The 23,647-nt window shown below is 42.3% G+C and overlaps 2 protein-coding genes across 5 annotated transcripts in view; both read left to right on the plus strand.

Annotated features, from left to right (window-relative positions):
• Positions 1–1,442: 1,442 nt before the first annotated feature.
• On the plus strand, positions 1,443–5,050 carry haus4 (HAUS augmin-like complex, subunit 4). 2 transcript variants are annotated; one of them, XM_041031290.1, is made up of 9 exons: positions 1,443–1,611; positions 1,927–2,066; positions 2,386–2,532; positions 2,789–2,929; positions 3,174–3,270; positions 3,393–3,538; positions 3,774–3,904; positions 4,319–4,387; positions 4,642–5,050. In XM_041031290.1, exons 1-9 carry the CDS (start codon positions 1,545–1,547, stop codon positions 4,826–4,828), a joined length of 1,125 nt encoding a protein of 374 aa, XP_040887224.1. In that variant the 5' UTR covers positions 1,443–1,544; the 3' UTR covers positions 4,829–5,050. The 2 variants fall into 2 exon arrangements, with proteins under 2 accessions (XP_040887224.1, XP_040887225.1); XM_041031291.1 differs by having other exon boundaries at positions 2,401–2,532.
• Positions 5,051–6,283: 1,233 nt separating this feature from the next.
• The window catches only part of dock11 (dedicator of cytokinesis 11), a 54,518-nt gene continuing 37,154 nt past the window's right edge, over positions 6,284–23,647 (plus strand). For all 3 annotated transcript variants that reach the window (XM_041031531.1, XM_041031532.1, XM_041031533.1), the window contains exons 1-12: positions 6,284–6,559; positions 12,333–12,449; positions 13,332–13,421; positions 14,245–14,327; positions 14,939–15,005; positions 16,507–16,602; positions 17,193–17,327; positions 18,211–18,394; positions 19,191–19,270; positions 20,249–20,332; positions 20,577–20,717; positions 22,084–22,350. In XM_041031531.1, the coding sequence (XP_040887465.1) occupies positions 6,455–6,559; positions 12,333–12,449; positions 13,332–13,421; positions 14,245–14,327; positions 14,939–15,005; positions 16,507–16,602; positions 17,193–17,327; positions 18,211–18,394; positions 19,191–19,270; positions 20,249–20,332; positions 20,577–20,717; positions 22,084–22,350 (1,449 nt within the window). In that variant the 5' untranslated portion in view covers positions 6,284–6,454. The remainder of the gene's footprint in view (positions 6,560–12,332; positions 12,450–13,331; positions 13,422–14,244; positions 14,328–14,938; positions 15,006–16,506; positions 16,603–17,192; positions 17,328–18,210; positions 18,395–19,190; positions 19,271–20,248; positions 20,333–20,576; positions 20,718–22,083; positions 22,351–23,647) is intronic.

Raw genomic sequence — 23,647 nt, forward strand, 5'->3', positions numbered from 1 at the left:
GAATCAGAGAGGGACTGAATGACCTCGAACACCCCACCCCTCAATGACAAAGACCCACCCACTAGGAAAACTTGGCTTATGATAGGCCAAAGACCTCGGCAATCAAGTGCAACTTTCAGTAATTGGTTTAGCAAATGAGGGTTGGTCCATGAACATGACCAATAAAATGCAGACAGTCGCATCCTATCCCAATCCATTGGTTTTATTCCATGTCAATTAAAATGTTACTCAAATTGACTGGCTCATATCTAATTTTGCCCACTCATTGATGAATGAAGACCACCAGCCATTGTGTAAACAGCACTACAGTTAAGTTACTATACATATTTTTTTACTGAGCACAAGTTATATCATGCAAGAAACACTGATATTCACACTGCAAAAGGGTAAAATACACATTGAATTAGGGATTTCTTCATTGCTAATTGACACATCTAGTCTATATCCACAAAACTACCTTATTACAGATTGAATAATTAAGTAAATAAGTATAACACTGTGTGGGCAAAGTAAGATAATGGTATGGTTACAAAACACAGGGAGTGCAGCCTCATGAAGACCAGATATGGGCAAGGACTGTTGCAAGGAAACAGCTGTCCACATGAGAGGTCAGAGGTCATGGTGGAGAGGCACAAAGTACAGGAATACTCACAGCCGTGGAACCCCACATTCATAGACACCAGGTCATGTGACAGACAGGGTCTGCTCAATTAAGAGAGCGATAAGCAACATTAAAACATGATGAGAGACACTGTCCATATGCAATCAAAAACCCTTGCAATGAAACCCTGGGCCTGGTGTGCACCTTAAAGCCTAATGGACAAAGAAAACATGGACACAAAACACTGAAGAGTTAGATTCAGGGAGCATGTTTCTTTGGCTGCAGGACCCCTTATTCACAAAGTCCACCCCATGTTAGTGATGTTCCTGAACTTCCCCTTCATACTTTGGAGAATATGTTTGTGGAATGGCTGGTGTAACGGTAGTGCATGCCTTACCTACTCTCAAGTGCTTGATTGTAAGTAGTAGAGCATTTATAGGCACACACGCAACTTTGATAAAAAACATGAGACACTTGATCTGTGTGTGAAGATAGAATGTCTGTAGCTGCGTCAGTTCTAAATTAAGCCCAACACTCATTCATGTCATGTACACTTTATTTCTGTAGTTAATGTGCGTAGTGTTACAAACAATATTCCTGTGATTCTCCTTTATTCAATCAACCATGAAACTTACTTACTTACTGCTCTTACTTCCTCTGAAGTAAGAGCTTTCCTTGGGAAAGATTTTTCTTTTTACAGTGCGCACTCTCGCGAGTGCCATGCACTTCTCGCAAGTAGGCAGAAGTCGGCGTATGACTCGCTGATTGTATTGGTCACATGGTGTCGATTAGCCAATAGGGGCGCTCCTTGCAGACAGCGCGCAACTTGACTCAGGAAGTACTCAGTTCGTTTTCATGTTGTGTTCGTGCTAGCGGAGATAGCTGTCAAAAATTCACAAATAGATAGGTGGCTTGGTTAAAAAGGAACACAATTCAGCCGAAAATGTCCGCTGGTCCTGAGTCTACACATGTGTCGTCGCTTGGGATGGATGACAGTTTGCATCAGCAGGGTAGGAAAACAAGTTTATTGCGTTAACTGCTGCTAAGACTGTGACTCCAGTAAAATACATGTATGATGCTTGAAAGCTAATTTATGTTATAATTAGAGAGAAATTACTTAATTAAATAAATAAAGAATTAATCAATTAATTATTAATATAGATTATTCACAACTTATAACCAAAAATAAGTAACATATTCTTATACTGTAAAGTAGGCTGCGTAGGCTGAAGAAGCTATAGCATTTAGTTAAAGTGAATCCCCTGAAGGTGATTTATTTTGGCCACTGATAATAAGTCTGTAATATTTACTATCCTCCCACCCAGTTCTCGCCTCGTTCCCTCTGTGTGACATGACTGAGGAGGATCTGACCCAGAACCCTCAGTTCTGTAAACTCCTGGTCACCCTGGCTCAGCATGTGGACCAAACTGGACTCACTGTATCCCTGAAAACAGAGCTGGACAAGGTATCAGCAGCACTGATCTCACACTGGGACAAAACCTTCTATGTTTCCTTTCACGTTTGCTAACTTACACGCGCCTTGCTTTGCAAAGTGCAGTATTATATGATGCAAATTCAGTTTAAACTGAAGTTGGACCCAACAGCTTTTCTGGATGGGCCACTTTATGAGGTGAAGTTATTCATGCATAATAACACATTAAGAAGTTTATGACTTATCGACCTCTACTGGTAACCAGCAAGAACTGCAGACACATCGACGGAATCTTTCTGTTCCCACAGAGGTCTGAGTTTGTTAGATGTTACGTATCTGTGAGAACTTGCAGATGTTTTTATTCCAGGCGGAACAGAAGCTGCAGAGCCAGAGGCGTCACTGGCTGCGCTCTGAGAGCCTCCACAGAGGGCTGCAGGAGATGATCCAGGACCACTGTGTCAGGAAGCACCATACCACCGTACCCCCTGACCAGACCATGGTACTTTTCTTATATTTACCTGGGCGCTCTACACATGCACAAACAGAAGGTCTGTGCATGACCTGTAACTGTTTTTACTTCAGTACCAAGGAATTTACTATATATTATGATATTGGTAAACTGCGCATTGTATGTTCATGTTTACCAAAGTAACAAGAGCAGACAGACACCAGCAACGTTTTCTTGAGTAGGATGACACGTATCTGATAATGAAATTACAGCTGTGATATAGCACTTGCTTTGGTTGTGCATGTAGTTCTTTGAGACAATGGAGAAGTGTCTGCTGGTGGCTCAGTGTGTCAGACGACTGGATCCCAGTAGCACTACCAACCAGGACCAGCCCTCTGTTCTGGGCCTGAACGCCCAACAGGTGATGGAGCTCATGCCATCAGAGAAGGTGAGTCATGAAAATACAGTACGTTCCCCTGCATAGTTAAAAATTGTGCTTTGTGTTGTTTCTGAATTTGTGCAGCTTTAATAAAAAATTATGTTCAGCCCTGTTGTGATTTCTCAGAAAAAGATGTACAGTAGATATATTGTTCAGGGAAACAAATTTCAAATAAAACCACATTCATATTAATTTATATTAATTATCAATACAGGTCATGTGTGTATGCTTATACTATATTTATCTTCACCAGAATGTACAAAGAATGAAACAGAGTCTACCCAGAGAGCTGGAGAAACATCTCAAGAAAAAGTGTCTGAACCTCCTCTCTTACTATCAGCCTGAATGGGGTACAGTAGCCTGATGCTGATTAATCTGTGGTTACCAGTAAAAGTTAACTTCTCATTCACTTTCAGAGCCTTGTTCTGCATGGAAATCACACACAGGATGTTGCTTTTGTAATCTCTTCTAGAGAATGAAAGTGAGGGTCTGAAGAACAGCAAGTTGTCTCATCTGTCAGTCCAGTTGGACAAAGAGAAGAAAAGAGCAGAGAGTCTGAAGGAGACCTGCAGGGAAAATGCAGTTCTCCTGCAGAGACAGACTCAACTCTACTTGTCTGTAAGTACTCCTATGAAGGTATTCAGTAAAGCAAAAGGACCCAGCTTAGCCTAAATTTCTCTATTTTTTTGCAGGTTGCCACATATAATTTATATAATGATGGGCATTCTGTGGAATTAGCATCATTTGAAGAAAAACACTCACTGGGAATTGTTTCCAGACTAAAATTTGTGTGTATGAGGCACGTTCTGTTTAGTTTGCTACAACAATATTTTGCTTTTCTTTCCCTAACCAGGAGCTAACTAAGTGCATTCAGCTTCTCCAGTCTCTCATCTTGGACCACAGGCTGAAGATCCAGACAGATCTGGACAGGAAGAAGTTGGACTACTTTGAAGGCAAATGTGAATTAGTCTTACAGAAGATAAAGTAAGAAGATTTCAGTGCTTCACTTACAGATATACATTTGACACATATAATTGTCAAAAAAGACTTGTTAACATTTGATGCTTGGAAATTTAGTCTTATTTTAGACTACCAATATTATATTGTTCATTGTGAAGAACAGACATCTGTAAAGTGATATGTTGTTGCTGGTAGGCACAAAAGAGTATCCCTGTAAATTGGTAATACTTAGTTGCACATGCTGGCATTTTAAACCCATGATATTTTTATTTTTATTTTGTATTAGTCGAGTTAAGTGATGTGATGTGTAAAACCAGAAAAAATGCTATACTGAACATCAACCACCGTCATCACCTCACAATAAAAGATGAAAGAAGAAGATATATAAACCATACATGCATTTCTCTTCCTCATGTTTGTTTTGCTCTTCTTTTAAAGGGCTGAGATGGTTGAAATCCAGCTGGACACGTACACACCCGACTCAATATCTGCTCATAGAAAGATAAGGCAAGAGGCTTTTTGTGTCTTTTGTCTGTCTGATTTATTTCTGAGTTTTGTCACCAGAGCACTTCTGCCTTAGCTATTTTCTGAAAGGCAACTAATAGGGGTTTGAAGAAATTCATACTGTTTCTCATTAGTATTTGTCGTGTTCTTTGAATTTAAGCTTTATCAAGCCTTTAGAGAAAGTTACGATAGCTACCATATGGCCAAAGTTTTTTCTAAAAATCAAACTTTCTCTTTCTGTTGCCTCTCCATTTCAGAGAAAAGTTGGAGTCTGAGCTGAAGGCCTGTCAGGTGGAGAAGCAGTCTGTGGATTTAAAGCTGGCCTCCTTTGAGATCTTGGGAAAAGAGTTTGAGACCCTGGCTGAGGAGTACTGCAGATTACGGCAGGAGATAGAAATGAAAAACTGGGCTCTGAAGGAGTTCACCCAGTACAAAGACAAGTGAAGATCATATCTGATGCTGGGACATCAGCCAGCCATTCCCTTTTCACAGGGACTCATTTCTTACAAAGACATGCTGTCTTTTGGAAGCTTCATACGGAAACTGTGTGGACTCTTGGACCTCCAGTAACTATGTAGCATGTACAGCAATGAGTGTACTAACTGAATGCTTCCATTAACCATTAACTTAAAACAGTTGTTTAATCCACATCAATAAAGTTTTCCTAAAAACATCCAACCCTCTGTGTGTCACCATGGTAATTCAGTTTTAATGAGATAGAATTTTACACTGAACTCTTCTTGCATGTGGTTACATGGTTGCTTTTGTTTTCTGTATCAGCTTATGTTGAGAATCACTATATTTATACTGCAAAACACCTCTAACCTAAAATTAGTTTCCTATTTAGCAGAAGCAGCAGTGAAGCATCTGTTCAGTGCGAAGGATTCACAGACTTCAGATCAAACCCAGAAAATTATCCTAATCCCATGTATTCTATACATTTGGTTTATATGCTGCATATATAGGCCTGTAATATAATGAAATATAGTGATTTTCTGGTACAGTCCTCACATTAAACCCACCACTTCACTATATTTTTGGCGACGGCTCAGGAAACAATGAATTTACTGCCATTTAGCTGCAATTTACGACATCTGCCACAAGAGGGCAGTATGCTTTACATTTTGACCGACACCTGCATTCATCCGTGTCACAGTCCTGTCTTTTACTCAGCTGTTATCCCACTTTTACTGGACATAACCTTTCCTATTCTTTTACTATAGGAATGATATTTAATAATTAATCAAACATAGAGCTTTTTTCAGTTAGATTTAAATTTATTTCATCCCTCTTAAATTTCTAGGTTGTGATGCTTGATTAGTTTAAGAACAAGGTATAAATCCAGATCTAAAATGAGTGGATTTCCTTTTCACCAACACTTCACATGCGAGTTTTGTCACTGACATATTAATCTTTATCACAGCTCATGAGAATTATAGTCTGAAGTTCTTACAGCGTTTTGGCTTCAGATTGATGAAATTGTGCCATTTAAGCAATGTTACACAAAAATAAGGCTATAATTCACTGACACCAACAAAAGGGGGGCGTTTGCTTTCATTCAAATCACTGTAAAACTATTCTAAAGCACGTTAGAATTGTTTTGTTGTTGTTATTGTTGTGTGTTTTAGTCTTTACCACATTTTATTTTGAAAATATCGCAGCAAAGCATCAAACAAGTCCGTTCATTCATCACAGTTTGTCCATTTGCATAAAACAAATGCAGCCAATCAAAATGAACTTGAGTTAAATAAATGTTTGGACATTGGTAAAGACAGTGGGTGAAAGTGTCAGGCGTTGTCTTCACCGCATAAACGATCTTTGATCACCGCGCTCCACTGAAGAGGAAGCGGAAGCAGGGAAGAGTGAAGCATCTCGCGGCGTTAACCCAGCTCCTCTCATCAGCAGCATCGGCCCCGCCTCGCTCGCGACGCGAACGAACCGCTGGCTGGTTCAACTCCAACGCAACCCACATCTGGCTGTCACACAACGCTGCCTCCGCTGCGTCCGGTGCCGCGGCATGCTAATATTCACACCGGGACACACGGAGTGGACTTTAACCGGAGGGGCACCATGTCTGAGGTGCGAAAATTCACAAAGAGGCTCAGCAAACCCGGGACCGCCGCGGAAGTCAGGCAGAGCGTGTCTGAGGCAGTGAGGAGCACCGTGGACCTTGTGGTGAGCCGAGCTTTCAATGCTGTCTGTGGACCGGCGGCGGTCATTTTAACCGACTGGGATCCTGTAACTAACTGGCTACCCTTCAGCACCCCCACCACCACCACCGCCTCCTCCTCCTCTCTGTCCTCCTTGGGGAGGATAAGCATTTCCACTCCTGTTTTCTAAATAGCAACGTTTTGGTTCATCCGCACATTCTTCAGACTCTTTGGGGTTTTTTTTCTTTTATTTACTGCGTTTGTCCCAACAACCTTAGAGCCAGTGTGAAGCTCCTCTATGTCTCTGAATTCACTGAAACAATTTCACAGCACTGCGCACTGTGTCATTTAAAAATAGGCGATTACATGCCGTGAATCCAATTTACCACATGTTGGCTTGGTTTTCTAAATTGCCAGCATTAGAAAATAGTATGACATTGTCCTCGGGAACACATGGTTTTCCAGCTTTGTGCGGCTCCTTTTGTGTGCTGGCGGATGAGGAGCAGTGCCAGTTGGACAGCTGCAGCATGGCTTCCCTGTCCTTGCCTTGGAGCTGTGTCTGAGCCTCTTTATTTCTGCAGGAAATGGCCACATTGTGCAAAAGAAGGCAGTTGATGCACGTCTTGGTTATTGATGTGCGCTGATAATGACGGGTGTGAGAGGCAAAAGCTTCTTTAATGGATTTATTATTTTCCCTCCTTGTGAATGAATAGCAGCGCTGGTGGCTGATAGTGGCTCGGGATAGACTGCAATAATGAGATGGGATTAGGCGCAGTGGCTTGAGATGAATAGCGTTTAGGATCCTGCTGATACAGCATTTATGTGCCTGTGTGTGTGTGCATGTGTGTGAAATCATTTTCATGTCAGTAAATCAAAGGCATGACATTTGTCTTGAAACTTCCAGTGCAGTTTGACGCTTGCCTGCTGATGTCTTGTTTTCTTTATGGTTTAACTAAAACCATCTGATAATTCCAACACTTTCTCAGTATGTGACAGTGACAAACTGCAGCTTCAGCTCAGCAGTCATCCATCTTTGACTGTTTAGAGAGTGGAGCTGGATGAGTTCATGAAAGATAAACTCTAGTTCCCTTGGGATTACTCTGTAGTCTTATGATGATCATCTTGAGGAGAGTGACGCAAAGAGTTTCCCAGCATAATAATCTTGTGATAAGGCTCTGATTTCCGCAACAGAGGTGGGAGTGTGTGTGTGTTTATTTTGCCTTTGTAGCCATGAGTGTTATATGTGTGTGTGTGTGTGGGGGATTTTTTTGTTTTCAGTTTCAGAGTAGCACATTTTGGCAGCTTATTTCATAGAGTTAATGGCTGGCGTGGTGACTGAGAACAAACGCTGTTTTGTGGAATGTTCACGGCCCGCATTGCTCTCACATGGGGATTCCCTCAGGCATGCTGTGACCATGCTTCCTCTGTGCATTTTGTGTGTTCATTCTTGACTTGTTCATCTCCGTCAAGTCAAGTCTGTCCTCTTTCGAAATCTTCCCTTCCATGCCTGTTTTGGGATTTCTCCGTGAACAAACAGATTTAACATTTTTCCAAGCTCACAAGTCATATGAAGCTTAATAACAAAGACATTTTTTTCTAAATGCTATAGACCAACCGTGGGCTGATTAATATAAAGATACTTCTTGGGAATTTCCATCAGCTGACGTGTCAGTCCCCCTCTGTGTCTGTTATTAGAGGTCTGTTTATACATACACATTTTTGTGGACAGTAATTGTCAGCCAGATCAATATCAGAGACCATATTGTCCTCGCCTCATGAGGTACATGACTCTAAAAAGATTCTGTGAAACCCCCGACGTGTGGACGATGACTGTCATGTGGGTTACTACTTCCTAGTGTCTCTCTGGTGTTAAAGTAGCTAAGGAATATGTGTTATTGACTTGTGTCAGTGTTTCACAAATGTTTGATTAACAAAAAATCTAAGCTAATGAGGAGTAGATCATTTGACCTGCATAGAGTAGTTGTTGTAGAGCTGCAACGATTCATTGCAGATTGGCAGAAAATGAATGAAACCAAAATAAGCCAAACTGGTTTCCTATGAAAAGTTCAAATATCTGCTGTGAAAAAAGCCTCTGATGCCAGTCATACTGTCAATCTTCAGGTTCGCGACATGTATTCAGAAAGCTGGAAAGCACAAACTGAACAGAGTCTTGACAGAAGAGAAAAGCAGGTCTAGCTAATATGAAGCAGTCTGTGTTGCTCTTGAAGTGTGACTTAGGAGCCTTGTGTCTTTTGTGTGTTTAAGCTGCATCCTTCCTCTGTGTTGTTTTGTTACCAGTTATAAACGTGCAGTTTATTTAAGAGGTTTGGAGTGTGTGTGTGTGAAATGTTTTTAGCTTCTAAACGGGACAGAGAAGGTTTGTAAACCACCGCTCTGCAAATAAAAATATGATCTGTTGACTTCTAGAAGACCCACAAACGTCAGCCTCCATGTGATGCTGCGCCCCACTAAGCATGTCAGTCTGCACTTAGCACCCTCTGTGCATGGAAAATGTCCAAATGTTACACTGAGTCTGGTTTACATTTCACTCTGCCGTGCAAGCCTCACTGCCACTTCACTTTTGATATCAGGGTCAGGAGATTGAGAAAAGTCTCTTACTGTTTTGGTAGAAAAAAAAAAAAAAAAAAAAAAAAAAAAAAAATATATATATATATATATATATATATATATATATATATATATATATATATATATAATTTTAAAAAGTAATATTATAATAGGAATTATTTTAAACGAGTTGACTGTAAAAATTAATAGGAAAAAAGATCTCTGTATACTGTGGCTATATCAGTGCAGATGTGTTGGATTAAACTTAAATTCCAAATGATTTGCTTTAAATGTGGTGTTTAAATCCTGTACCTATCTGTACATCCCTAATGTCAAATGATGTTAATGCGGCAAGAAACTCTGTTTATATATTAATACATTTGCTTTGGAATAGACAGAGAGTTATACAAGGACCAAAGAAGCTAGCAAGGCTCATTTTCTCCCCTTGAATGAGCTGCTGTGTGTCTGTGCTGCTCATATACACACAGATTGGAGCACTTACTGAGGTCAGCTGTGGGACAGTTGAGCTGCTTGATACTGTATGTGACTCGCATGTCAGTGTGTGTGTTTGTGTGTGTGTGTGCACTCATACATTGTGTATAAGTGGAAGCTTCTCCAGCCAATGTGATAAAATCCACCTGGTCGTGTTGGAGCCATGAGTGCTTTACATCTGCTGAGCCGTAATGGGACACAGACATCTGGAAATGCACCCTCGCTAACATCATCATCATCATCATCATCCTCATCAGCATGGTCCCCTGCAGGCAGACTGGGAGTTGTGCTTTGTACTCAGTGATTGGTGGTTGAGTGTTCTCCAGCTAGGTTGGTGGTTGAGAATAGAGAGTGTGAGACGTAATGGGAGATTGTGACATAAATAAGATGGAAAAGTGTCTTTACTGCATTCGTCGCACAGTTACACCCAAGTGTTAGGCCATGTCCTGTGGAGTTTTAGCATCTCTCTGCCTGTCTCTGTCTCTGTCTTTCTCAATCAACACAACTGTGGTTTCACAGCTGCCTGTTTGTGATTCTTCAGCTTCTTTCTTCTTCTATGAAAGCAGAACTTTTTTTTCTCATCTGTATTTCCTTCCCTCTTAACTTGCTTCCCCTCCCTCCCCTTCTCTCTCTCTCTCTCTCTCTCTCATTCTCTCTCGCTCTCTGTAATACGATCAGTGTTGCAGTCGAGACGCTGTGCTGCCGAGCGGCTGCCTCTGACTTGTAGCGTTGCGGTTCAGCTTGTTGCACATGACAGGAAGCAGAGCTGCTGCTTTGGGTGCAGGCGCGGCACAGCCATATGTATGTAATGTTTTCAGCAGACTTGTAGGTGTTGTGTTTTGCTGCTGCTGCTGCTCAGGCTGCTGGCTGTCCATTGAGTTGTGGGAGTTTGTCATTGCCATGGTTAGGTAGTTTTTATTTAGAATAGGGGCTCGACAAAAATTGTGAGATGCTGGTTTTATGTGCACAACCAAGAAGGTCAGGGTCTGGTGGAAAGATTTGCAGAGAACATGCACGTGTAACCAGCTTATTTCACGGGCCAAATTGCTGGTTAGAGAACATGGGAAGGGAGAACTTTCTTTCCTTTACTGGCTTGTGCACAAACACCAAGAAATTCAAGAAGGAGATTTTAACCCTTCAGCCATCCCTGAGCTCATCCTGTGCAGCCAAATATTGTTCAAACCCACAGAGTTTTCATTTTGAAGTTCCAAACCAGATCTCAGAGTTTTTAAAAGACACCAAACAGGCCAGACTGAATTCTGAGGAAATGTGTATAAAATGTGATTAATAACTTGCACTTAAGCAGCCATAAAAGCTTGAATTAGAATGTTTCACCCAGTACAAACATTATACAGCGTTAATGTGGAGCTGATTCACAATATATTATAAATGTGATACAGTGTGGAACAAAATGATTTTTCCAACTTTAAAGCTACTTACAGCCCCTGAATCTATTGTATGTCTCTATAACATTAATATTCTTGTCTCAACAAGAAAGAAAAGCTTGGATTAAAAAGAAAATAATATTATTTGATGTGAAATAACCCTAACTGTTCACTCTTAGTAAGAATGCATTTGAGAAAATAAATTTTCAATCAGTAAAAGGGGGAAACAATATGTTTTAAGGGGTCAGCTGACCTCAAGCTGTTGACCTGGATAAGACCTCGATTTAGACAACTGCACGTGTAAACATACCCAGTGATAGTTTTCGAGTGAAGGCAGTAGAAGGGAGGGGACACCAGCAAGCAGCAAGGGAAAAAAAAAGAAAGCAGCCAAATTACTGTATCACTCAGCCCACTCAAACAGTAGGAAAACACAGCCTTGCATCTCAGCTGCTCGACACTTGAATGGAAATATGACGGAGTAAACGGCAGAGACTCTCTCACTCATATTTTCCCAGCTGTAGCACAGTCAGGGTTTTTTCTCCCCCCATGTGTTCCTGCCTACAGACTCAGTGGCAGCGACTCACAGTGATGTGGCACAGAAGCTGATCAGATCCATACAGGCTGATTTCCTCCGAACGGTTTGGTGTCGCTCGGGCCAAAGCTTATTGGCTAAGCTTATTCATCACCATCTTCTCTGCTTAGCTTGAGCTTAAAGTGGCACTTTCTTGGAATTAATTCTGAATCTTTCCAAGTGGTTTAGGTTTATACTTGTGATCACATCTTGACCCAGTTGTGGAAGGCTTGGTGTTAGCCTGTAGGCCTTTTTCAGACATAACAAGGGAGGGGGCTGATTTCATATCATGCACTTCTCTATGAAACTCAGAACAGGAAGTTGTGACGTAACTTCCATGAGGTATGTGCTGTATTTGTTGTTTCATTATTTCATAACTCTGTAAAGAAGATGATCGCCATTTCACTGCACATATCCATCAAGTCAGCTATACCAGTTTGTCTTGTGTTTTGCGTGACCTTCTTTGCCCTTTCTGTCTTTGCCTACGTATTTGTTCTCAGTTTCCTCCCTTTCGTCATCTTCTGCCTTTTCTTCCTCCACCCACAATTCTCTGAGAATCTGTTTCCCCGCACCGTGACAGTCCTCTGAACTCTGTGGTTGTCTCTGATCTCTTGTGGCTCTTCTTGGGGTGAGCCCTTGTTAACTGCTTTCAAATAGCAGGGGCATATGGAGCTGGCCAGAGCCACAGTAAAGGCAATATTATCAAGACATGAGATCAAAAACAACTAGTCTGTTTATTTGAAACTACAAGTATTTGTATTCTGCCGATCTTCCCCTCTCAGGAGCAGCCAAAGATTATCGAGCCACTGGACTACGAGGCTGTGGTGTTTCAGAGAAAGGCCCAGATCCACAGTGACCCCCACAGAGACCTGCTGCTCTGCCCTGTCGACGATGTCTCGGTGAGTCCCCTCATCCTTCGCCGCTGTGCCCTCTGAGACTCTGAGTGATATCTGCAGTGATGCAGATATTGCAGGTGCCTTCCTTTTACCCCCAGATAAAGTGGTTTCTTCTTACTAAACTATTATCTTGTTTACAACCTGCTTGATCTTCTTTTCTTTCACTGTCCCAGATCAGTAATTACTGTGGTTAGAGCAATATCATCATAACAGATGGAAATGAATAAAAATAAGACCCAGGTTATAATTAACTGAGTATATACTTTAAATTATTCACCTAACGATCAACAGGCTGTACATAAAACAGACTATGAATCAGTGCTGAATCCACACTTTTGTGCATGTATCTCCTCCTCCGCTGGATTTCACTCCTCAGCCTGTAATTTGCAATGCCAATACAAATCTTATACTCGAGACACCTGTGCTGAGATCATCACAGTAAACAGCCAAATCAATGGCTTTTTTCTTGTAAAGAGCTGTGAAATATCACTTTCTAAAGAAAGGTTTCCCATCATTAATCACTAACCGTCCCCGACGCGCTGTGCTTATTTACGGGTCAGTCCGAGGGGCCTAACCAGTCAAATATAATCCAGCCAGGTACGTCTGTTCTGTATTTATTGGTGCTGCTTCAGACACATGTGGTTTTGTTTAGAGACAGTGTCTAGTTTGTGTCTAGTTTTTTTTCCCCCGTCCTGAGAGAATCTGTTGACACTCATCTGTTTCTTTGTATCTCTGCCTTCTGTTTTCTCCCAGGCTCTCTCTCTCTCTCTCTGAACCTTCGCCTGTTGTTTTTGGTTTCCTACCCTTGCTACCATTTGATGAGAAGATAAAGAACTGTCATTACAACATGTGTGTCTCACCGCGTGTGTTTCTGTGTGCACGCAGGAGTCCCAGATCTCGCGGCAGAGGAGGACCGTTGTTCCCTCGGTGCCCCAGAATGCTGAGCGGGAGGCCCGGAGTCTGTTTGCCAAAGAGGTACTCTCACACAGCAGTCCCACGTGAACGCCTTGTCCCCACTTTATGTCAAACAGCGCACTTGTAAGCAATGACGTGCAGTCCTTTCTAAAAAGTAAAAAAAAGGAGGTTTTGGGGTGAAAGAACTGAAGCTAAGGTATTCAAAGCTGACATTAAATCTTCTCAGTAATACGACTTAAACTTCCAGTAAGTAAAGCTCAGGATTCGACTCTTAACAAACAGAATGGATGATTTCTTCATGACTTTGCAACAGCCTTTATGACATTCAGCTGAAAATGGTCACTCGAAGCTCATAAAGAAACACAGAATACACAGATGAGTAGTAAACACATTTTAAACTGATGATATATTTTATTAACACTGAGGAGCAGGCTCTTCTGGCCTGTTGTGGATACACTGCTGCTCTGCCAGGCTCTAAATTCTGTGTTCATCAGCCAACGCTCATGACCGTGATATAGCATGGAAACAACTGTCACAGGAATTGTTAAACCAGACCTTGGCTTGCTCACCGGCGATTGAACAAAGATCCATTCATTTGACTTAACTGAGAATTTCTGCTTGCAGTTTCACACTGAATAAAGTAAAATGTACAATGAAAACCATCTTGAGTGGTAATAAAGAGGAGTCACGGCAGGAGTAAGGATTTCTTCTGCTTCTTTGCAGACTTTTTTGAGTTCCTCCGAAATAGGGAACCAAGCACGCTGTGCTCCTCCATGAGTCATAGTGTGTGCTTGGTTAGGTCACTTTCTGGCGTGGCATGTTTGATATATCTGAGTGCATCTGCTGCTCCTAATCCAGCTCTCTGTGTTGACCTGTTTGGCAGTGCATCAAGACGTACAACACCGACTGGCATGTAATCAACTACAAATATGAGGCTTACTCTGGAGATTTCCGCATGTTGCCAAGGTAAGGAATATTAAAAAAAAAAAAAAAAACCTGATGCAAATAAATTTGAAATTCAGTTTGGATATGTGGAAAATTCAGCTGTTAGGGCTTCGCTGCCAAATACGTTACATGTACAACGGATTTACTCTGCTCACATGGGTCTGCTTGATGTCGACATGCAACAAATCACTGTTCTTGTATATCAATGCAGCTCTGATGCTTCAGCAGAATACAGGGAAAATATTGCATGCAAATTGAAGTAACTGCACAGAGTTCAGCCAGATTTGGCTCTCCAGCACAACAGGTGCAGCCCAGATGTTCTGAATTCATATTTCAGAGTTGATAAAGCTTCCTAACAAAATTATTTATTTTGTGATTATTATTTCAAAGCATAAATTAGAGTGAAAGAGACATATGTGAAGAAATTCCATAGAGAAAAAAAAAACTGCTGCCATAACAGATATGGCGGCACAAGATTTATTGAGCAACACATCAAGCAGCAATTTGTTCAGAAGTAAGGACTTAAAGGACCCAGATATTAAAGAGAGAGAGCTGACCTCATCGCAGGGAAAGTATAGTTGGCAAGGGGCTGATTTATTGATTACTGACCCTCTTTTACTGTCTCTTCAAAGCAAAGGGCTGAAGACAGACAAGCTGCCCGCTCACGTGTTTGAAATCGATGAAGACGCCAAAGACGAGGTGAGTAGAGCGGCCCGAGCGGCGTTAGATCACAGACATTGATCCGTGCAGCGAGGACGAGAGGTCGGCTGCACCGTGCGTATATGCACAGCTTTTAGAGATGTGCCATAAACCCTGCTAGGAAATTACTGTGATCCCTTTAATTGTTTCAGATCACGGAGATATAAGCGAAGAGAGCAGCCACGCTCTCTTCACGGTGGCGTGAACTGGAGTGGTAATTGTACTGGGAAGAGTCCCAGTGACTTGTGGTCTGTTGGTCCTTGCATCCACCCAGCAGAGTGTGGGGCACTGAAACCAGAAGCCTTATACGTCCTATAAATAGCTCTCATCGATCCTCCTCCTCCTCCTCCTCCCCCCTACCTTCGGGCCGGATGCGGATAAACTTAGACAGAGAAGGGGTTTAATTGAAGGAAAATAAATGCTGCCAGGATGGGGAGGGCAGGGAGATGGCTCTATTACTCCTCGAAGCGGCCCAGGCTGCTGTTACATTACCTCTGCATGATCGTTTGTGTCTGAGATGGCTGGTCTAATAGCACATACACAAGTATCTGCCAGTAAAAGTGTTTGCGTAACATAGCATAGCAATAAATCAATAATAGCTCAGTCAGGGACATTGGGCATTAGGTGACAATACTAAATACATATGAGATAGGGTTTGGTGAGGTGTGTATGCATGGTGGTCGCCCACTGTCAGTTGCTTTGTGTGTGAGGGAAGGACAGATTTGAGCAAGCTGCAGGAGGAGAACAGACAGCCAATTAGATTGCAGAATGAAGCTGGAAAGAGAGGGAGGGAGGGAGGGAGGGAGGGAGGCATGACACACACAGAGGACAAAATGCCACTTCAATGTGATTACGCTCATCTCGACCGTGCACACACACATGCACACACACGCCACAGCACACCTCAACCCTTTTCACTCAGTGTCATGATGTGTGTGTCATGTTCCAGGCTTACATTAATTCAATTAGGCCTTCTTGTGCCGTGAATTCCTCCAAGTGGCTGGATGTATTACACCCGAGGATGTGTGTGTGTGTGTGTGTTTGAGTGCGTGTGTGTGTGTGTGCGTGCGTATGAGAGTGCTCACTAAGAGACCAATCCCTTGTGATGAATGTTTATGCTTTCTGTGGTGCTGATGAACAGTCCCATGATAGTTATGAGATGGAGAGGCTGCGCTGGCTGGACTGAGGCTGAATTATGGCGACTCCTTTATGGGAAACCAAAGAAATTCTCGTGATAAATTGATTTGGCTGGACACTGTGTGATTAGAATTAGCAGCATGTTTCACTGACTGAGCTATGATCAGTGAATATGCCTCAAAAACCAGCTGCTTTTCTGAAAATGAATAAACAATCCCAAAAACATTAAGCTCCTGTAGACTGTATACTGTCTACGAGTACGGCGAGGATTGTGATTATTATGTGAAAAGCATTAACCTGAATTAACTTGCTCAATTAAATCTACCTTGATTAATTTCCAGTATTTATGTTTTGTGCCTATCAGGACTCATCATCGCTGTGCTCCCAGAGGGGAGGCATCATGAAGCAGGGCTGGCTACAGAAAGCCAACATCAACAGCAGTCTGTCTGTCTCCATGAGGGTGAGTCACCACCAGACCTCCTGCCTGTTTTTCATACAGCATAGCAGCAACGAATGAAACAACAACAGCAACAAAGTGTACGAGGTCAACATGGCAACTCCTGTCCTCCTTCATGGCTGATGCACCATGTGTTATTCTGTCCCATAATACTGTATATTACAATCAAGGGTGTTTACTTTAGTGTCGGCAGCTGCACCAAAATCAGCGTTTACGTCTGTGAAGACTAATAACTGACTTCTGCTACACAAGCACTTGTAAGTGGCTTGTTTGAATGGGCTTTAGTAGTAGAACAAAACAGTGAATGCACAACAAGTAGTGTTGTAAATATGAAACAAGGAAAGAGACATAAATGATAAAAGACCTGGTGAAAGGTCACGAGATAAAATAATGTTTACTGTGAAAAAAATACGTTTAACAGTTCAGCATCTGCAGCATGTGTCAGGAGTGTAAATCACATGAGCAGCGCGGCATAAATTTAGGCACTAGCAGATGTGTTCAGAGGCCACATTTCGCTCTCTGTTTCTCCGCAATGAGTTGTTACAAGCTGTGATGAATCTCCCTGACTTGCTCTCCATTGCTGCGAATTGCAGGTGTTCAAAAGGAGGTACTTCTACTTATCTCAGCTGCCCGACGGCTCCTACATCCTCAACTCCTACAAGGATGAGAAGAACTGCAAGGACACCAAAGGCTCCATCTACCTGGACTCCTGCATAGATGTCGTTCAGGTACGCAGGGGTGAAAGGAATCAAACAAATATCAAATGGACATTTGAGAATATTTCAATCCATTTCAAGCAGCAGCATTTTTGTAAGTTTTACCAACTCTTAAGCTTTCAATACACCATGCTGTTTGGCTCATTTAACTCTTTTCAGTATAATTCCCTCTGTGAGCTTTCACTTCTTGGCATGAACTCCCACCCTCGTGAAAGTCAGCGTGTTTCCTAGTCTCGCCACGCTCCAGGGGCTTTGAGCTGCTTTGATTGAAGAGAATTAGTGCATTCCATTGACTTGGGCGGAAAAGTCCGGCTCTAGCAGATTACGAGGGGCTGCTGCTGCTGCTGGCTCATGGCACAGGCTGGTACCTCATTCAGGTCTGCAGTGACTGACGCGGCTGCCAGGAAGCTTTCAGTTTGATGAGCGCACTCAGGAGATGAATGAGCAGAGTGAGGGCGGACTCATTCTCTCACTCATTAGTAGGTTTAGTGTGAACGCTTGTGTTTGACATGCAAACCAGGTTTTGCACCTGTCCAGTTCTGTCTGAATTATACTGGTACTGAGGCTTTTAATAAACTCACCCTCAGCATCAGATTAGCTGAGAAAGAGACACATTTTAAAAGACAGCAGCTTTTACTTTACTTTCATTGACAAAATATCCTATATGAGGCCAAACAACAATCTTTACTGAGGTCTGTTTTATCAGATGCCCTACATACATTGGCTAAATCAAGGGGAAATTATGTTGTGTTGCCCCAAACTCTGTGGTAAATGTCCTGCAGCACCCTGCTTACTCCCAGAAACAAAGGATTGTCTTTTACCTATTGTTGGAATTTTGTTTGAGGTAAAGGAAAAATGAAAACAGTCTCAAATAAAATGATGATTCCTTCGTCAGAGTCCTAAGATGCGCCGTAATGGCTTCGAACTGAAGATGCAGGACCGCTACAGCCACTTCCTAGCTGCGGACAGCGAAGCAGAGATGGAGGAGTGGGTGGCCACGCTGAAACAGGCTCTGCAGAGCAGCACCGAGGCCGGCCAGGACAGGAGGAACGGAGCAGAGTCGCTGGACTGTGCCCTGGGTGAGTTATACTCAACCTACGTCTGAAAACTAACACACTCAGGAAATACACATGCCCAGATCCTCTTTCAGTCAACCCACTATTTACAGTCTTATTGAAAAGCTTCTACAGTTAGCCGTGATAATAATAATAGCATGTCTGAGCATAACCTCCACCCCCCTCTGTGTCAGTGGAGGGAGTCCAAAACTCCCCTGAAGAGTCTGGGTCCTGTGTTATGACGTTTTAATTGCTTCCATATTACAATGATACAGAGGCAATAAAAAGGCTTAACACTACACCTACAGTTGCAAAAGAGATATGCTTGCACATCGGCTGTAAATTCTTATACAAGCTCAGGAATCTGAAGACTGTTATATCAGTCTGATTGGTTTGCCTATTTCTTGCCAGAATCTATAGGCCCTTATGTAATAACATACTGTCTGTAGAAGCAGTCAAAGTGCAACCCTATAGGCCTAGCTTGGTCACAGATCCCAAAGATGCTGAGGAGACACTGGGATGCCGTCCAGAAAGATGGAGGGGGCAGCTGGAGTTCACTCAGTCCATTATGTGTCACCTGGGAATCAGCAGAACAGTGAATGGCCTCTTTTTAATTTGACCACTAGACTGAAAGATATTAGTTTGGGAAGAAAAACTTGCAGACAGACACAAAGGGAGCCATTAGGGAAGCACTGGTTGAGCCGAGCTTTATTGGGGCCGGATTCACATTTGCGTTATTTGTTTTGTTGTCGGACTGTGGGGACTCCGTGCATTCAAATTACCTTTCATCATGTGTGTGATCGCTGTCCTGTCCGATCAGATGACGACACCACCAGCCAAGGTAAAGGTGAGGGCCTGCTGGAGAGTCTGGGGAGGAGCTTACACCCTGAACTTATGAAGGTATGAAGGACGGATGAGCGGTGAATTGGTCGCATTAACATTTTAATATTTCACATTCCACATTTCAAGTGTATATATTTTTGGGGAATTGACATTTTAGCTGTCTGCAGTCATGGTGGACAAAATTATTAATGTAATAATTATTTATTTGTGGGACTTATTGGTGTTTGTTTTTCCCATTACTGCACAGTCCTTGCAAATGATAGTAATAATTTGAAAAATTAAATAAAAAAGCTGTGTCCTCATAAAAGGAGAACACATAGCTCGTCTCAAAAAATGTGTTTGTTCATAAATAATATTATTTTGTTCAGAATTATCTAGATGATAGCAGAGAAGCTCTTTTGCTGGACTCACTGTGTTTGAGTCAGTTGAGAACAGCCGTATTTAATCCACAGAGGCCGTGCTGCTTTAGCATGTCTGCAAACCCAGAGCTACACACAGACAACAAAGCCCTCTGTGCTCTGCGCTGCTGTTTCACTCGGTTTGCTCTGGGCTACTCCAGCGCAGCTCTTCCCTCTCCACGCAAAAACATCACTTGAGTTTTTGTCTGCAGGGTGGATACAGTGAAAGCAGAAACAAGGGGAGGAGAAGTGGGCAAGGAGACGGATTAGGACTCTTAGAGTGACCCGAGGGTCTGATTTGATCGTCTCCATTAGAGGCACTTCTCTCTCCTTCTGTCTGGGTCTGTTAGGCTGCTTGTCTCTCTTTTCTCTGCTCCTCTCTGTTTGTGTTGGTTTACTTGCAGAGAAAATACAAGCAGACCAGAGAATTTATTATCCTATTATACTGCGAGCGACCACTTTTATTTTGAAACCACTGCTCCATTTTCTCTAAAACTGATGCAGATACATATGTTTTAATCGTCTGACCGAGAACAACAAAATGTGGCATATAAAGAAGCATCATTTAAAACTGAAAGGTGTTTTTAAATCCGTGAAGGCGACTAAATAACATCCTCCACTCTCTGTGTGTCTGTAGTACGCCAGGGAGACGGACCAGCTCAATAAACTCAACAGGAATGAAGGCAGACAAAAGCTTTTCTCTCTGGACCCTGAGACACAGGTATAGAAGATGCCTCTTTGAACGCTTGGTTGTTCTATGATTTATTTATTTGAGTATTGATTCAGACTATTTGATCTCTCCCTCTCCTTCCCTCCATTTACGCTGTTTCCTTCTCCCTTATCCTCTTCCTTGTCCTCTCTCCTCTCCACTGGATCAATCTTTTTCTTCTCTGCTGTTTTATCTCCTTCCTCCGTGCTTCACGCTCCCTTCTTTCCTCTCCTCCTCCCTCCTGTCTGATATCCAGAGGCTGGACTTCTCAGGCATCGAGCCAGACGTGAAGCCGTTCGAAGAGCGTTTCGGCCGTCGTATCGTGGTCAGCTGCCACGACCTGACCTTCAGCCTCCAGGGCTGCGTTAGCGAGAAGGGCGACGGCGTCCTCACCAACGTATGTCATCACCTGACCTCCACAACAAAGATCCGTTTTATCTTTTGTTTTTACCGTGTTGTTTTGCATGCGCTTTTGCACCTAACCACAGCACACAACTTTCCTTTTCACACCACAAATCTTCCCCTACCCTCATCCTGTGCTGTGCTGTCTCACATAATGCACCTTCATAATTCATGTTGGGCCTGCCTGAAAGCAATTTATGTAACCAGACCAAAAAAGAATAACATAAACTCTGTATAGCTGTAATATCCTCTCATATTTGTTTATGATTATATCACTTTGAACTTAAAATTGTGCAACGATGCTCTCTGATGAATGTGGAAATGCCTAATGTGTAATAAATGAAGGGCTCCTGGAAGCACGAGGCAGCAGATCGGAGCATGTGTGAGCTCCGTCTTTGTCAGGGTGGATCTCTGTAGTCATAAAACATTGAGTTAGGCCTCCTCCTCCTCCTGTTTGCTGGTGCATTAGAGGGGTTTGTAGGACTGAACTGACTCATATTTGTGGTTTGGAAGCAGCACATGCGCTCTCTCTTTTTCCCTCCCCTTCTTCCTTCCCTCCTTTCCTTCCATAGTCTCAGATAGGTTCAATGTTTATTGGATGAAGGGAGGCTTGTCCGTCATTACAGGAACCATCCACCTGGCATAAGTGCACATCATTCAAGGATGTGTGGGCTGTGGTGCTGAGGAGCCAACACTTACTCTCAATCTAGAGATGAACTAATATGTTTTGACGTTTACGTAGTCAAAGCCAGTATTTTATGATAATAATTATTCTTGTATATTTGAGCTAAATTTACTGTAAAACAAAATGCACAAATCTACAATTTGTAGTTGTTGTGTGACAGATTAAAACTCTTTGAGGCATCATATTGCAGGTGGGCGCCAGTGAGTTTTTATGTATCTCTGTGCTGGTTATTTTGGTTTTCTGTCCCATATTACACACACACTTGTTTGTGTTTGTGTAAAATAAGCTAATGCATATAAACATTATGTATTTTTCTAGATTATTTTTGCACTCCGTCTAACTCCAGGCTCAGCCGATCATGTAACTTGCAAAATGTCACAGGAATATTAGTTAATGAGAGTTAAAACTGCCTTTGTTGTTCTAACCTTGAAAGCACAATAGAACAAGAACAAGTGTCAAATAGTGTTAATATCATCATTCGCAGTACTCCAGCAAATATACACTGAGCATACTTCCAATGTAAAAAAAATGCCCTAAAATTTCTGAATAACTGGAGTGAATTCTTGATGGAGGGATTAAGTAAAGCTGGCATGAAATGTGATATATATAGTAATTAAACCCTGGCAGATGTACTGAAGTGTGAGAAGCCTTTAACCGTCTGTCTGCTGAACCCCAGGTGGAACCATTCTTTATCAGCCTCGCTCTCTTTGACGTCTCCAAGAGCTGTAAGATCTCGGCCGACTTCCACGTTGACCTCAACCCGCCCTGCGTCAGGGAGATGCTGACCGACGCCTCGGGCCAGCTCTCTCCCTCGTCGGACTCAGACGGAGGAGGAGGAGGAGTCAGGGAAGGAGGAGTAATGGTGAACGGAGACTCAGGGAAAGGGAACGGCCTGCCTGTTCTGCAGAGGGTGTCAGAGGCTCTGCTGCGCTTCCCTACACAGGTAGAGACTTGATTGTATTTAGACATCTATCTGAGGAAATGACTTTCTCTGAATCACAGATGTACTGTACAGCTGCCAATCAGGACTGGGTGTGAAACCTGAATCACTGTAGTGTTATTCATATTGCTCAAGGTGTAAAAAAACACAATGTTCCATCTGTTTTGCCAAAAATATTTTGAAATCAGTGTCTTCTGAAAAAAAAAAGTTTAGCACTAGACTGAGTAGTTTAGCAATGACATTATTTAATTATTTTAAATTATTTTAAATTATTTAAAAGTCTTTAGATATAATGCTTGATCACACCAATAATACGTTTTCACAATTTAATAATGATAACACACAGGCTTGCTTTGTTGTATTTCTGGGTTTGGTTTCTTGAGTTGTACAATGTCCAGTGACAAACAAACGTCTCATAGACTGATGCTGTAGCTGGCTTATTAGACAGAGACTTGGCAGCTGTGTCATCCTGTTGGGTTAGAGGTTTTGCTGACGTGGGTTTTGCTGATTTTTAATTTTTTTTTGTTAAAGCAGCTCTTTGCAATTAGACCACATGAAGAAAAAACATAAAAATGAGCATTAGTTCAGTCTGTGGCTTGTTCTTTCTTTGTTTTGTTTAGGATCTGCTTTTGTAACATTAGGAATTGTTGAGAGCCAGATATTGGTGATGATGTTGTGGAGTGTGTTCCTACTTCTGAAAAAACACTTGCCTCAGTAAACAACCAACAGTTACAGGTGAAGACATACAAAAAAAGACAAACAGTTAAACCTGAAGCAGACAGTGTAAACAGCATGCAGTGACACCGAAATGACAACCTGAAACACAGGAAATGTCTTTGCGTAGTTCAAAAGGTTACATTTACAGTAAAGTAAATAAAATACAAGAAAATGGAGCTTATTAATAACCACACTTTACAAGAAACACACATCAGCGTCCTCGGTGGAAAAAATTGTTCACACCCTTCTTTTTCCAAGCCTCATCAGGTTGTGCTTGTGAGCTGTCCTGGGAGGTGGCAGACTGCTGAACTGTGTTTTATTTCTGTAACACTGCTCAGCGCTCCCTCTCTGGCTGCAGCTGGCCTGGGTGGGGACAAAGGATCAGTGACCCACTTGATGGATTCCCTGCTCTCCTCTTAGAGCAGAAAACTGCAGTGACACTGTGATGACTGAGTTGATGGAGCTCGTTACCCTAATACATCACAGCCGTCTTCTTCATATTGATTTCTCTCTTTAAAGTGCTGCGCTTTCCATTTTCATGTCACTGTAGTGTTTCCAGATGGCGAGCGTGTCTCCAGACAAT

This window comes from Toxotes jaculatrix, chromosome 23 (assembly GCF_017976425.1).
Source record: "Toxotes jaculatrix isolate fToxJac2 chromosome 23, fToxJac2.pri, whole genome shotgun sequence".
NCBI classification, from domain to species: domain Eukaryota; kingdom Metazoa; phylum Chordata; class Actinopteri; family Toxotidae; genus Toxotes; species Toxotes jaculatrix.